At 39.8% G+C, this 15,365-nt stretch overlaps 1 protein-coding gene across 1 annotated transcript in view; it reads right to left on the reverse strand.

Annotated features, from left to right (window-relative positions):
* GTPBP8 (GTP-binding protein 8 (putative)) overlaps nt 1-15,365 on the reverse strand; it is a 29,453-nt gene that overhangs the window by 4,641 nt on the left and 9,447 nt on the right. The window contains exons 2-4 of the mRNA XM_006864182.1: nt 8,215-8,313; nt 6,112-6,242; nt 4,966-5,065 (exon numbers count right to left, since the gene is read on the reverse strand). Of these exons, the coding sequence (XP_006864244.1) occupies nt 4,966-5,065; nt 6,112-6,242; nt 8,215-8,313 (330 nt within the window). The remainder of the gene's footprint in view (nt 1-4,965; nt 5,066-6,111; nt 6,243-8,214; nt 8,314-15,365) is intronic.

The raw sequence follows: 15,365 nt of genomic DNA on the forward strand, positions 1-15,365 counted from the left end.
TTTTGTTTGTTTCAGTTAAAATGGAAGAAAACATGTTTTCAAAAACACATACCTATGACATCAAATCAAATTTTAGCAATATTGAGAACTAAGGTGCACCTGATCCAAGCCATGTTGTTGTTGTTAAGTGATGGTGTTAAGAGGGCAGAATCGCCTAAATATTTTAAGTTGCTTCAAATGCATGTGAAAACTGGACAATAAATTAAGGAAGACCATAGGAAAATCTAACCATTTGAATTACGGTGTGGGAGAAATATATTTCAAATACCATGAATAGCCAGAAGACAAACAAATCTTTTTTGGAAAAAGTGTAGCCAGAACGCTCCTTACAAGTGAGGATGGTGAGCCTTCATCTCTCATACTTTGGAAATGTTTTCAGGAGGGACCAGTCCCTGGAAAAGGACATCATACTTGGCAAAGGGGAGAGTCAGTGAAAAAGAAGAAGACCCCTAACAAGATGGATTGACACAGTGGTAACCTAGTAAGTTCAAACACAATAATCGTTAGGATGGGTCAGGACTGGCCAGTGTTTTGTTCTGTAATGCACAGGATCACAATGAGTTAGCACTGTAAATGAAAACAACAGGCATTTTTACTATGTAAGATCATGTCTCCAACACTCCTCTGTCAGTTTGCAGTTTGTCACATTGTGGTTGTGTCTGTGTTGCTGTGATGCTTGATGCTATGCCACTGGTACTTTAAATACGAGTAGGTTCATCCATGCTGGACAGGTTTCAGTAGAGTTTCATGACCAAGAAAGACTAGGAAGGAAAGGCAGACTATTTCTAAATGTTTAGCCACTGAAAATCCTTATTATGAATAGCAGTGGAACATTGTCTGATATAGTGCTGAAAGATGAACTCCTCAGGATGGAAGACATTCAAAATATGAATAAGAGAGAGCTGTCTCCTCAAAGTAGAGTTGACCCTAATGATGTTAACAGAACAAAGCTTTTGGGACTTTTGTTTGCTGATAGATCACAATTCAAAATGAGAAGAAACAGGTGCAAACATTCATTACTAAGTAGAAGGTGGAATGCACAATGTAGGAAACCAGAAAAAATTGAAAGTTGTTAAAAATGAAATGGAACACATAGGCTTGATACTGAGCAGAAATGGACTGGCATTGCCATTCTGAATCGGATAATCATATGGCTTACTAAACCAAGAATGACAAACTGAAAAGGAATGATATTACATTCACCTTCCAAAAAAGCATTTCAAGATCTATCTTGAAGTACAGTGCCATCTGTGATTGTATACTATCCATAAAACTACAGTGATGACGAAACTGAAGAGCTACCAGCTGCTCCTCAGAAACCTCGTACAGGGTTGCTATGGGTCAGAACTGACTCAACGGCACTTAGCAACAATAACAAACCAATTTCTTTAATCTGGAATTGATCAATCTTTCAACTGAGATGCATTAATAATATTTGGTGATTGTAATACTTACTGAGGAAGGATCAGTAGCTGAAAAATATGGCCTTGGTGACAGAACTGATGCTAGAGATTGCAGGATAGAATTTTGCAAGCCTTATTCATTGCAAATATCATTTTCCAACAAAACAAACAGCGACTATACACGTGGACCTATTGTTGTTAGATGCCGTTGACTATGTTCTGACTCATAGTAACCTGTATAGGGTTTCTGAGGAGCAGCTGGTGAGTTTAAAATGCAAACTGTGGTTAGCAGTCAAGTGCTTATCCTATAGCGTCACCAGATGAAATACACAGAACTCAAACTAACCTCACAGCTAGTGGAAAAAATGATGGAGTTGGAACCAACTCCATAGCACATCACCACCACCACCTGTAAATCTTTACAGGAGCAGGAAGCCTCATCAATGTTACCAGCCAAAACAAGGCTAGGGGCAGACTGTGAAACAGAACATCAATTGCTCATATGCAAGTTCAGGCTGAAGTTGAAGAAAATGAAAACTCCACGAAAGCCAAAATATGAGCTCAAGTATAGTGAACCTGAATTTACAGATCATCTCAAGAACAGATTTAATTCATTAGAAACTAATGACTAATGACCAGAAAGAGTTATGGCATGAAATTAAGAACATTATTCATAAAGAAAGAAAAAGCCACTAAAGAACAAGAAAGAAAGCAAAGATGAAAGTGTATGTTAGACGAATAGGAAGAAATGAAGTAAAAGAGCTAAATCAAAAATTTCAAAGAGCAGTTCAAGTAGATAAAGCCAAGCATTACGGTAAAAGATGGAAGATCTGGAATAGAAAGCTCAAATGGAAAAATACAGTCAGCACTTCTCAAGCTGAAAGAACTGAAGGAAAAATTCAAGCCTCAACTTGAAATACTGAAGGATTCTATGGGCAAGGAGTCCTGGTGTGGCATTGTAGGATAAGCACTAGACCACACGTCAGTTCAAACTGCAAGGTCAGTGGTTCAAATCCACCAGCTGCTCCTCAGAAACCCTATACTGGGTCTCATGAGTCAGAACAGACTCAATGGCACTTAATAGCAACAGTGCGCAAAATATTGAATAATTCAGGAAGCATCAAAAGAAGTTGGAAGGAATAAACAATGAAGTGTCACTGTATAAAAAAGAATTGTCCAATGGTCTATCATTTCACGAGGTACCATATGATGAAGAACTAATGGCATTAAAAGAAGTCCAAGCTGCACTGAAGGCATTAGAAAAAAACAAAGCTCTAGGAATCGATGGAAAACAAACTGAAATGTTTCAACAAATTAATGCAGTGCGTGGGAAGGCACTTACTCTTCCATACCAAGAGATCTGGAAAATAACTACCTGGCCAACAAATTGGAGGAGATCCATATTTGTGCTATTCCGAAGAAAGGTAGCCCAATGGAATGCAGAAATCATCAAATAATATCATGGTGGTGGTGGTGATGTGCTATGGAGTTAATTCCAACTCATAGTGACCCTGTATAGAGTATCTGAGGCTGTAAATCTTTACAGGAGCAGGAAGCCTCATCATTCTTTTGCAGAGCAGCTGGCAGTTTCAAAATGCTGACCTTGTGATTAGCAGTCCAACTTGTAATCACTATGTTACCAGATCATATGCAAGTAAAATTGTGAAGATAATTAAAAAATGGTTGATGGGGAACTTTCAGAAACTTAAGCCAGATTTAGAAGAGGATGTGAAACTAGGATATCACTGCTGACATCAGATGGATCTTGGCTAAAAATAGAAACTACCAAAAAAATGGTTACTTGTGCTTTATTGACTATGCTAAGGCATTGTGGCACTGTGGGTTAATGCGCCAGACTGCAAAGCTGTTTGAACTGCAAGGTCGGCAGTTCAAGCTCACCAGCAGCTCCTCGTAAACCCTATACAGTGTCGCTATGGGTCAGAACCAACTCGATGGCACTTAACAACAACAACAACAAAGGTATTCAACTATGTGGATCATAACAATCTATGGATAAAACTGCAAAGAATGGGAATACCAGAACATTTAATTGTGCTCATGAGGAACCTGTAAATAGACTAAGAGGCAGTTGCTTGAACAGAACAAGGGGATACTGAACAGTTTAAAATCAGGAAAGGTGTGCCCCTTAATGGTATACTTTCACCACATTTATTCAGTCTGTATAATAAGCAAATAGTCTGAGAAGCTGGATTATCTGAAGAAAAACGGGGCATCAAGATTGCCGAAAGACTCCTTAACAACCTGCAATATGCAGATGATAGAACTTTGCTTGCTGGAAGTGAACAGAACTTGAAATACTTACTGATGAAGATAAGATCAAAGACTATAGCCTTCGGTATGGATTTCACCTCAATATAAAGAAAATGAAAACCCTCCCAACCTGTCATGTTAAATGGAGAAAAGATTGCAGTTATCAAAGACTTCAATTTGCTTGGATCTACAATCAATATTCAAGGAAGTGGTGGTGGTGGTTATGTGCTATAGAGTCAGTTCTGACTCACAGCAACCCTGTATAGGGTTTCTGAGGCTGTAAATCTTTATGGGAGCAGAAAGCCTCATCTTTCTCCTGCAGAACCGCTGGTAGTTTTGAACCACTGACCTGGAGATTAGCAGCCCAACTTGTAATCACTATGCTCCCAGAGCTCCTTACTCAAGAAAGTAGCAGTCAAGAAATCAAATGACATATTGCATCAGGGAAATCTGCTGCAAAAGACCTTTCTAAAGTGTTCAAGAACAAAGCTGTCAGTTTGAAGATTACGGTGTACCTGACACAAGCCATAGTATTTTCAATAGCCTCTTATGCATGTGAAAACTGAGCAATGAATAAGGAAGACTGGAGAAGGATTGATACATTTGAGTTATGGTGTTGGACACGATTACTGAAAGTACCACAGACTGTCAGAAGAACAAACAAATCTGTGTTGGAAGACATATAGCCAGAATGCTCCTTAGAAGTGGGGATGGAGAGACTTCGTCTCTCTCATAATTTAGACATATTATCAGGAGACACCCGTCCCTGGAAAAGGTCATCATGATTGGAAAAACCCAAGGAGATGGATTGACAACAGCATCACAATGGGGTTCAAATATAACAATATATAACACTTTTTTTCACAGGTTCTATTTACAGGTTCCACATGAGCACAAAATATAACAATTGTGAGGATGGTTCAGGAGTGGGCATTGTTTTGTTCTGTTGTGCATAGAGTGGCTATGAGTATGAACTGACTTGATGACACATAACATGTTTGGCCAAATATTTATACTGTCTTAAAAAACATGAAAAGGGAAAGCATATAGGAACATTATATAAGAGTTTAAAAAAATTACTTTTGCTTTGACTATAATTTCAAAAACTTAAAGCTGAGAAAAGGAAAAGAGAATGAAAATGCCACAAAACTTATTTTAATGTTAAAATTGAAAAGATTATTAAAAAGGCATTCTTCATTTTCTTTATCTTCTTATTTTTCACTAAACACATACAACACACACAGAGAACTAGTATTTCTATCTGCAATCATGATTCAAAACAAATACTTACGACATAAGGTAAGGCAAATTCTTCACACATCTCTATGGCGATAGTGTCTGTTTTTGTAATTCCAACAACACTATCTACTAACAAGAATGTTCTCATTAAGCTGGAAGAATGGAGAAATGAAGATTAATGGCAAAATGAAAGATCCTCATCATTATCCCCTTTCCCTAACCCCCAATGGATTAAGAAATTCCCCTCTGGTTGATTCTCACACCAAAATTTAAAAACTTTTTTAGGCAAAAGGATTTCTTAATTCCCCAGGAAGTTCATGTAACAGTCTGAGAGCTCTCAGTGCTGATTATTTTCACAAACTAAATCCACTCAATTTATTTCAGTAAACATACGTTAAACATAAGACACTTATTAAACATAAATCCAGTCTTGGACTGGATATAACTATGAACGAACCCATTCTTATTCTAAGAGTTTAAATTCCAGTGGGAGAAAGAGACTTAAATCTAATTATGTTATCAATGAAATGTTTAACTTTCTTAATATTATTCTAAAGCTTCCTGACAAATGTATTACAGGAGCCAGGCCCATTGGTATTTTGCATTTTCTTAATGTAAATATTTCAACTTAGTTTCTCTGAAAATTGACATTCACCTACAAAACTATAACAAAATTAGTGTAAACACTTGTTTGCACTTCAAAAATTCAACATTATTTTCTATATATTGTGCAATTCTTGAAACACATGCCTGTCACTTGACAATAAAAGATGACATTTACATATGTGACATCAGACCAAGAGATATTTTAAGAATGAAAACATTTACAGAAACTTTATTTAAATCACATACCAAATTGACCAATTATTTTCATTTTCAAAATTAGCCAGCTCTGAGTTTGATTTTTAAAAAGTAAGCTCAAAACTATTCAATGAATTCTGCTGAAGCACTTCAGATAGCCTCAATTTATGAAAACAATTGAATTTAAGATTAAGTTTAACTAAAGGTAGAAACCGTGCAAGCTGAACATATTTTGGTCCTAAATTTTGTATTGCAGAGTATTATGAAAAGAATAAAATGGATATTCTCAAGAAAGTCATTAAAAAACTGAAGAGTTCATTATATATAGAATGCGCTACTGATGATCAAGTGCTTTAGGGTTTAATGTTTAACTATCATAAAACAAAATTTTCCTTACTTCCTTCGTTCTTTGAGATAGGCTTCTACCATGTCAACAAAATCTTCAGGTGCTCTATAGCCATAACCTGGCATATCCACCATTGTAAAATATTTTCCAACTTTGAAAAAGTTCATTTTCTTTGTGTGTCCCTGATAAAGTAAATAGAAAATCAAAAGGTGTCTTAACATAAGTCCTTTATAATTTGCATGGCTCAGAATGTTTTCTATCCAGACTATCAACAAATATTTATTAAAAGTCTAAGTTTTCTGTACAACAGCTATGGCAATGACTGTACAATGAAAGAAGACAAAAAGGAAGTGGGTGGATATAAATGCAGATACTATTTTCTTCCAATTCTTTTAAATAAAATCTGCATTACTTAGGAAGAAATTTAGGTTCCATATAAGAAACATTTAGGAAAAATACTGTGGAGTCTTCCTCTGCTGGTGAAAAAGTCAGTCTATTCTAAATGGTGTGAATGCATGAGTTAGTATTTCTGATGAATACTGTATCTCTTTGGAGTCCTGGTGTGGTGCTGTGGGTTAATGCGCCAGACTGCAAAGCCGTTTGAACTGCAAGGTCGGCAGTTCAAGCTCACCAGCTGTTCTTTGAAAACCCTGTACAGGGTCGCTATGGGTTGGAACTGACTCGACGGCACTTAACAACAACAACAACAACAACTTTTAAGACAAATAAATTATGACACACAGATTAAAATGCTTAGTATGCCAGAGGAGGCATACGGGTTTTCATAAATCCTATATCAAAAGTCCAATACAGTAAAATCTATGAAAGCCAGAAACCTATTAGAGAAAGTATTTTTCTCTCCCATATGTGACTGGTGGGTTTGAACCACTGATCTTATGGTTAGCAGCCAAGAGTTTAACCACTGCACCACCAGCGCTCCTTACAGAGTTGTTGTTATTGTTGAGTGCCATTGAGTTGGTTCTGACTCACAGTAACCCTGTATATAGTTTCCAAGGAGCACCTAGTAGGTTTGAACTGCTGACCTTGCAATTAACAGTCCAGTGTTTATCCTATAGTGCCACACCAGGACTTGTTAAGTGCCATCAGGTATAGGGTTTCTGAGAAGCAGCTGGTGAGTTTGAACCGCCAACCTTATGGGTCAAACTGACTTTGCTAGCAAGGTGTGAAAAGATTGTAGGAGAAACAAAGTAACTTTATACAAGGGAGAGAGTGGCAGTCTGCTTCTGTGAAGACTTACAGCCTTGGACACACTGAGGTAGTTCCGCTCTGCCCTATAGGGCTGCTATGAGTCACCATTCGCTTGACAGCAGTGGATTTGGTTTTTCATTTAGATTCTTTTCTATGCGCGTATGTATACAGATATTTTTCACTGACTGATTTTCAGAATAAGGCCTTTGCTTCTAGTTCATCTTAGTTTAGGAGCTCTGCTAAAATCTGTTCAGCATCTTAACAACATGTAAGCCTCCACTAGCAGACAGGTGGTCAGTGCACATAAGGTGCCCTGGCTGCGGATGGAACTTGGGTCTCCTACATGATGTTGTTAAGTGCCATCGAGTCACTTGCGACTTATAGTGACCCCCATAGCCAACCTTGCAGTTCAAACCAACCTTGCGGTCCAGTGATTTATCCTGCAGTGCCACACCAGGATTCTGGGTCTCCTGCATGGAAGGTGAGAATTCTACCACTGACCCACCACTGTTTACATAACATGACAATGGGACACTCTGTTTGGCAACTCTTTGGAAAACACTTGAACAAAGCCTGCTCCTCAAGCTCTTGGTAAGACTACTAAAATATATTCAGCTATTACCTTTTGTTTAGAAAAACTACTTCTCTAGGTACTTAAATTAATAATTACGATTTTTTCTACCGCTTTGTTGTTGTTAAGTACCGTCAGGTCGGATCCGACCCATAGCAACCCTGAACAGGGTTTCCGAGGCTGTAAATCTTTATGGGAGCATAAAGCCTCATCTTTTTCCCGCGAAGCAGCTGGTAGTTTCGAACTGCTAACCTTGCGGTTCGCAGCCCAATTCGTAACCACTATGCTACCAGAGCTCCTTGTACTGCTTACCATTTATTTACCTCTTAGTCAATTCAGAGATAATCTAGCTACATTTACAAACTTCAACATACCGGTTTTTTGGAGATTCTGACTTCAACCTCTGGGGACAGTGAAAATAAAGCCTTTATTAGGGAGGATTTTCCAACGTTGCTTCTGCCTATAAAACACACCTTATACAAGGAAAAAGAAGGTAAGTAAGTACTTGAGCATGTATATGTTATATGCTGTATTAACTACAAAACTCTATCAAGTCACGTGTAATCCTGTCTACCTGTGTAAAAAGTGGCTTATATTTAGTCAAACCTCAAATTCTAACATACAGCTAAAATGTATTACATGCACTATGTGTCAGCCACTGTTCTGAGCAGGCAGCATGTTATTTTCTTTTAACAAATCTACATGGTATGTATATTTATTATCCCCATGTTTACCAAAGAAAAAACCGAGAAGTTTAATAACTAGTCTTAAATTACAGTGATAGAAAATGGAGGACTTCGGATTTTTAAGACATTTATAGTTAGTTCTGTGCTTTTAATTATACTATACGAGCTCTGGTAGCGTAGTGGTTATGAGTCGGGCTGCCAACCTCAAATTCAGCAGTTTGAAACTACCAGCTGTTCCGTGGGAGAAAGATGAGGCTTTCTGCTCCCATAAAGATTTATAGCCTCTGAAACCCTGTGCAGGGTCACTATGAGTCGGAACCAACTCCACGGTATTTAACAACAACAACAACATATGACTAAAGAATATTTGCAACGTTTATTAAACATTCTGCATTTAAAAAGCTTTCTAAAGTAAAAGAGAGATGCATTTTAAATATCTGGCTCAAAAGCATATCTACATGTCTGGATGGCTAGCTGTATGCTGTCGAGTCAGTTCTGAGAGACCTGTATAGTTTCCAAGGCTGTAAATCTTTGTGGGAGCAGAAAGCCTCATCTTTCTCCCACAGAACACCTGGTGGACTCAAACTGCTAACCTTGAGGTTAGCAGCACAATGTATCAAATACTACGTTACCAAGGCTCCTTTACATGTCTAGTCCCAGAGTACATAATAAACAATTTAGAAGTTATTCCTTTTCCTTGACCTCTCTGTTCCAATTAAGTACAGCCGAGTCAGTTCTGACTCACAGCAACTCTGCATAGGGTTTCCAAGGAGCAGCGGGTGAGTTTGAACGTCTGATTTCACTATTCAAACCAACCCTGCAGTCCAGTGCTTATCCTACAGCACCACACCAGGACTACTTTTCTCCTTTGTTGTTATTGTTGTTAAATACTGTCGAGTCGATTCTGACCCATAGCGACCCTGTACAGGGTTTCCAAGTAGCAGCTGGTGAGCTTGAACCACCGAACTTGCAGTTCAAACGATTTTGCAGTCTAAAAAGCAACAAAACATTCCAGGCACTAGTCATTTACACACATATAGTTCTTATTTTTAATATTAGTACTGAAGGGGAAGAATACCCTTTGCAAAGTTGCTCATTCAAAAGAAAATGTGATTCAATACAATGTGTAAATTATCACGCAGTACAATTAATTTTACATGCAAGTAAAATTTAGCTGTTGTTGTTAAGTGCTGTCTAGTCATTTCTAACCCATAGTGACCCTGTACAGGGTTTCTGAGGCTCAGCTGGTGAGCTTGAACCACCAACCTTGTAGTTCAAACAGCTTTGCAGTCTGGCGCATTAACCCATAGTGCCACACAAACAGTTGCAGTAATATACAGGCGACTGTCAAAAATTCCAGCCAGATTCAGAAGATGACTTAGAATGAGGGATATCACTGCTGATGTCAGATGGATTTTGGTTGAAAGCAGGTAATACCAGAAATAGGTTTACCTGTATTTTATTGTCTATGCAAAGGCATTTAACTATATGCACCATACCAAATTATGGATGACACTGAAAAGATTGGGAATTCCAGGACACTGTAACTGTGATCATGTGGAACCTGTACACAAACCAAGAGGCAGTTGTTTAAATAGAACAAGGGGATACTGTATGGTTTAAAATGAAACGATGTGTGTCAGGTTTATATCCTTAATTCAATTGCTATGCTCAGCAGATAATCCAAGAAATTGAACTATATGAAGAACTTGAATCAGGATTGGAAAAAAGACTCAGTAACAACCTGTGATATGCAGATGACACAAGTTTGATTGCTGAAAGCAAAGAGAAGTTGAAGCACTTACTGATGAACATAAAAGACTAGTTTTCATTATAGATTATCCTCAACATAAAGAAAACAAAAATCATCACAACTGGACTAGAGAAGAGATTGAAGTTACAAAGGATTTCATTTAATTTGAATCCATAATCACTGCTCATGGGAGCAGCAGTCAAGAAATCAAATGACTTACTGCATTGTGAAAATCTTCTGCAAAAGACCTCTTTAAATGGCTAAAATTAAAAAATGTCACTTTGAGGGATATGGTGTGCCTGACCTAAGTCACAGTATTTTCAATTGCCTGATATATGTACGCATGGAGTCCTGGTGTGGTGTCAGACTGCAAAGTCGTTTGAACTGCAAGTCAGTGATTCAAGCTCACCAGCTGCTCCTTGGAAACCCTATACATGGTCGCTATGCGTCGGAATTGACTAGACGGCACTTAACAACAACAACTATATGTATACATAGGAGCTCGGTAGTTTAGTGGTTAGGAATCGGGCTGCTAACCTCAGAGTCAGCAGTTCGAAACTACCAGCTGTTCCGTGGGAGAAAGATGAGGCTTTTTGCTACTGTAAAGATTTATAAGCCTCAGAAACACTGTACAGGGTCACTATGAGCTGGAACCGACTTCACAGCACATAACAACAACAATATGTATGCATATGGATTCTTGGTGTGGCGCTGTGGGTTAATGCGCCATACTGCAAAGCCGTTTGAACTGCAAGGTCAGCAGTTCAAGCTCACCAGCTGCTCCTCAGAAACCCTATACAGGGGTCGCAATGGGTCGGAACCGACTCAACGGCATTTCACAACAACAACGATATGTATGCATAAGTTGGGCAATCAAAAAGGAAAACCAATCAAAGGAAAAATTGATGCCTTTAAATTATGGTACTGGTGAAGAATACTGAATAAGAATGAACAAATTTGTCTTGGATGTACAGAATAGAATGTTCCTTAGAAGTGAAGATGGTAAGACTTCATCTCACTTACTCTCCAGTCCCTGGAGAAGACATCATATTCAGTAAAGTAGAAGGTCAGTGAAAAAGAAGAAGAGCCTCAATGAGATGGACTAACACAGTGGCAGCAACAATGGACTCACATAGGAAAGACCGGATGATGACACAGGATGGGGCAGTATGTTGTTCTGTTGAACATAAAGTCACTATGAATTAGAACCAAGTTGACAGCACCTAACAAGAACACTGAAGGCAGGGCAGTACAAACAAACCATAGATTCTAAATGAGGCTAGTACTGCCCCCCTGGGGAGCATTCTGATAATTGGTGGGGCATTTATTATTATTCAGGGGAAGTTCTTCAAAATTCATTAATCTAAGTTCTGGATGAATTTTGAATGTCCTGCCAGAATAAATTTTACATTAAAAAAATAGGTAATAAAACAAAAAATTGGAAACAAGTCACACATCATCCAGTAATTTCAAAGTTTAAATTGTAAAGCAGTATTATCTCAAAATTACTCAGTAATACGGCAGAGGCTTTGAGTTCAGACTACTCAATTTACTATTGTCGCTGTCGCTGTAAGGTGCCCTCTATTCAATTCAGACTCATAGCAGCCCTATGCGTAAGAAGAGGAAACATCATGCCATCCTCACAGGTAATACAATGGCACTGTCGCTGCCATTGTGTCAATCCATCTCCTTGTAGGTCTTTCTCTTTTTCACTGACCTTCTACTTTACCAAGTAAGATGTCCTTCTCCAGAGGTTGGCCCCTCCTGACATGTCCAAAGTACGAGAGACGAAGCCATGCCATCCTTTCTTCTAAGGAACATTCTGGCTGTATTTCTTCCAAGACTGTTTGTTCTCTGGCAGTCCATGTATTCAATAATCTTCTCTAACACCGTAGTTCATATGCTTCAAGTCTTCTATGGTCTTCCTTATTCATCGTCCAACTTTCACATGCATATGAGGCAAGTGAAAGTAGCAAGTCTTGGATCAGGCGCACCTACTCCTCAAACTGAAATTTTTGCTTTTTAATAAACAAATCTTTTGCAGCAGATCTGCCCAAAGCAATATGCCATTTTTATCTCTTGGCTGCTGCTTCCATGAATATTTATTGTGTGTATACAGGCAAAATGAAGTTGACAGCTTCAATATTTTCTCCATTTATCATGATGTTATTTATTGGTCCAGTTGTGAGGATTTAAATTTTTTTATACTGAGGTGTGGTGCATTCCGAAGGTTGTAATTTTTGATATTCATCAGTTAGTGTTTCCAGTCCTCTTCACTTCCAGCAAGCAAGGCTGTGTCATCTGTATACTGTAGGTTGTTAACGAGTCTTCCTATAATCCTGATGCCACATTCTTCTTCATATAATCCAGCTTCACAGATTATTTGCTCAGCATACAGAATGAATAAGTACGGTGAAAGGATATAACCCTAACACACACTTTTCCTGATTTTAAACAATTCAGTATCCCCTTGTTCTGTTCTAATGACTGCCTCTTGGTCTATGTACAGGTTTCTCATGAGCATAATTAAGTGCTCTGAAATAGTCACTCTTTGTAATGCTTTCCATATGGTTTGCTATGATCCATGCAGTCAAATACCTTAACAAAGTCAATAAAGCACAAGTATTCTGTGCTTTCCACCAAGATTCAATTGACATCAGCAATGATACCCCATGTTCTACGTCCTCTTCTGAATCCAGCTCTCTGTCCATGTACTGCTACAACCATTTTTGGATTACCTTCAGCAGAATTGTACTTACATGTGATATTAATGATACTTTTTGATGTTTTCCACATTTTATTGAGTCACCTTTCTTAGGAATGGACAGAAATATGGATCTCTTCCAATTGGTTGGCCAGGTCTTACAAATTTCTTGGCATAGACAAGCATGTGCCTCCAGTGTTGCATCAGTTTGTTGAAACATTTCAACTTGTATTTTGATAATTCCTGAAGCCTTGTTTTTTGCCAATGTCTTCAGTACAGATTGGACTTCTTCCTTCATTACCATCAGTTCTTGATCATATGCTACCTTTTGAAATGGCTGAGCATCAATTATTTTTGGTACAGTGATTGTGTATTCCTTCCAGTTTCTGTTGCTTGCTGCATCATCCAATTTTTGCTCAGATAATCCTAAAATCCTGGGGTTGCACTGTAGGATCAGCACTGGACTTCGAATCGAAAGTATGGCACCTCAGATTCACCAGCAGCTCCTTGGAAACTCTATACAAGGTTGCTATGAGTCAGAACCAACTTGACGGCACTTAACAACAATCCTTTAATATTGCAACCTGAGGTTTCTTTTCATTTCTTTCGACTTGAGAAAGGCTGTGTTCCTCCCTTTTGTTTTCTAACTCCAGGTCTTTGCACATTTCATTATAATACTTCATATTTTGCCTTCTTGAGCAGCCCTTTGAAATGTTCTGTTCAGCTATTTTACTTCCACATTTTGTCCAGATGCTTGAGCAAGTTTGAGTTTTTTCTGAAACCCATTTTGGTCTTTTCTTTATTTTCTGTCTTTTTAATGACATTTTGTTTTCTTCATGTATGGTGTTCTTAATATCATCCTATGACTCGTCTGATCTTCAGTCATTAGTGTCTAATGTAACAAATCTGTTCTTGAGTTGGGTCTCTATGTTCGTATTTTGGCTTGGGACTTGTTTTAACTTTCTACAGCTTTAGCCTGAACTTACATATGAGCAACTGGTGATCTGTTCTACAGCTGGCCTCTCGCCTTGTTTGGGCTAATGATATGAGTTTCTCCATCGTCTCATCCCACAGGTGTAGTCAACTTGATTCCTGTGTATTCCATCTGATGAAATCCATGTGTACAGCCTCCTTCTATGTTGTTGAAAAAAGGTATTTGCAATGAATAAGTCACTGGACTTGCAAAACTACATTATGTGGTTCCGGCGCTTCCCTGACCAGGCAGCTCAGGTAGGGCAGTCTTGGGGAAAAGGGGTGGAATCGCACATAGGAAATCTCTGTATAGCAGACAGACAGCCTTTGAACAAACATAAGATCTTATATTTCAACATTCTGAACTCGTTTTTTTAAAAGATCAAATTGCTGAGGAATTACAGGCAGTTTGAGCTTTTGCCTGCCTGCACACGGCTACCGCTTCCGCGCCCACGCCGGTGAGTGCCTCTGCCCCCTGCAGAACTTGGAATGCAGGGCTAGAGCAACCCCACTTAGAAGGCTGCATTTCCAGAGAAAAGGAAGCATAAACTAACAAAGCCGAACAAATAGAGAGGGATGTCGGTGCGGATATCAGGAAATTCAGGGTACCTACAGTACAGAGAGACTGAGAGAAGCATTTTTTACGTCATCAAATACAGACACTACCTCCCTGCAGACACCACCCCCAGCCCTCTACAGCCCTGGCCTAGACCAGCCCTCTGCCAAGCTGCCGAGGCTCAGGAACGCCCAAGACACAGACCCGCCCACTAGGGCCAAGGCCCTCCCAAGGCCCAGATTCCCACTGAGGCCAAAGCCTTCCCTAAGGCCCAACCCACCCACAGACTGGTCAAAAAGGCCCAGGCCCAATCAAGGCCCAAATCGAATACCCGCCTCGTGGCCCAGGCAGCCCACAGCCCGGTAGCCGCCGAGGTCCAAGGCCCCCAAGGCCCAACCCGTCGCATAGCCAGGTCGCTGAGGCCCAGGGCCCCTGAGGCCCAACCCGCCGCGTAGCCCGATCGCCAACGCCCAGTGCCCCTGAGACCCAACCCGCTCTCAGCCCAGTCCCCGAGGTACAGGCCCCCCAAGGCCCAATCCACCCAACCCACCCACTGAGGCCCAAGCCGCCGGATGCCCAGCTGCTGATACCCAGACCCCTTGAGGCCCAAACCGCCTGCCCGAGGCCCAAACCACCAGCCTGAGGTTCAAACCACCCACCCGGGGCCCAACCCTCCTGCAGCCTGGTTGTTGATGCCCAGGCCCCCATACCCAAACCGCCCGCCCTAGGCTCAATCCACCTGCTTGAGGCCCAAACAGCCCGCCGCCGAGGCCCAGGCCCAACTGAGGCCCAAAAAAGTTACTCTTAGTTAAACAATAAGGAGAATGAAAAAGGAAGACCACATCCTGATCACA

This window comes from Chrysochloris asiatica, unplaced genomic scaffold (genome assembly GCF_000296735.1).
Source record: "Chrysochloris asiatica unplaced genomic scaffold, ChrAsi1.0 scaffold00061, whole genome shotgun sequence".
Classification (NCBI taxonomy): Eukaryota; Metazoa; Chordata; class Mammalia; order Afrosoricida; family Chrysochloridae; genus Chrysochloris; species Chrysochloris asiatica.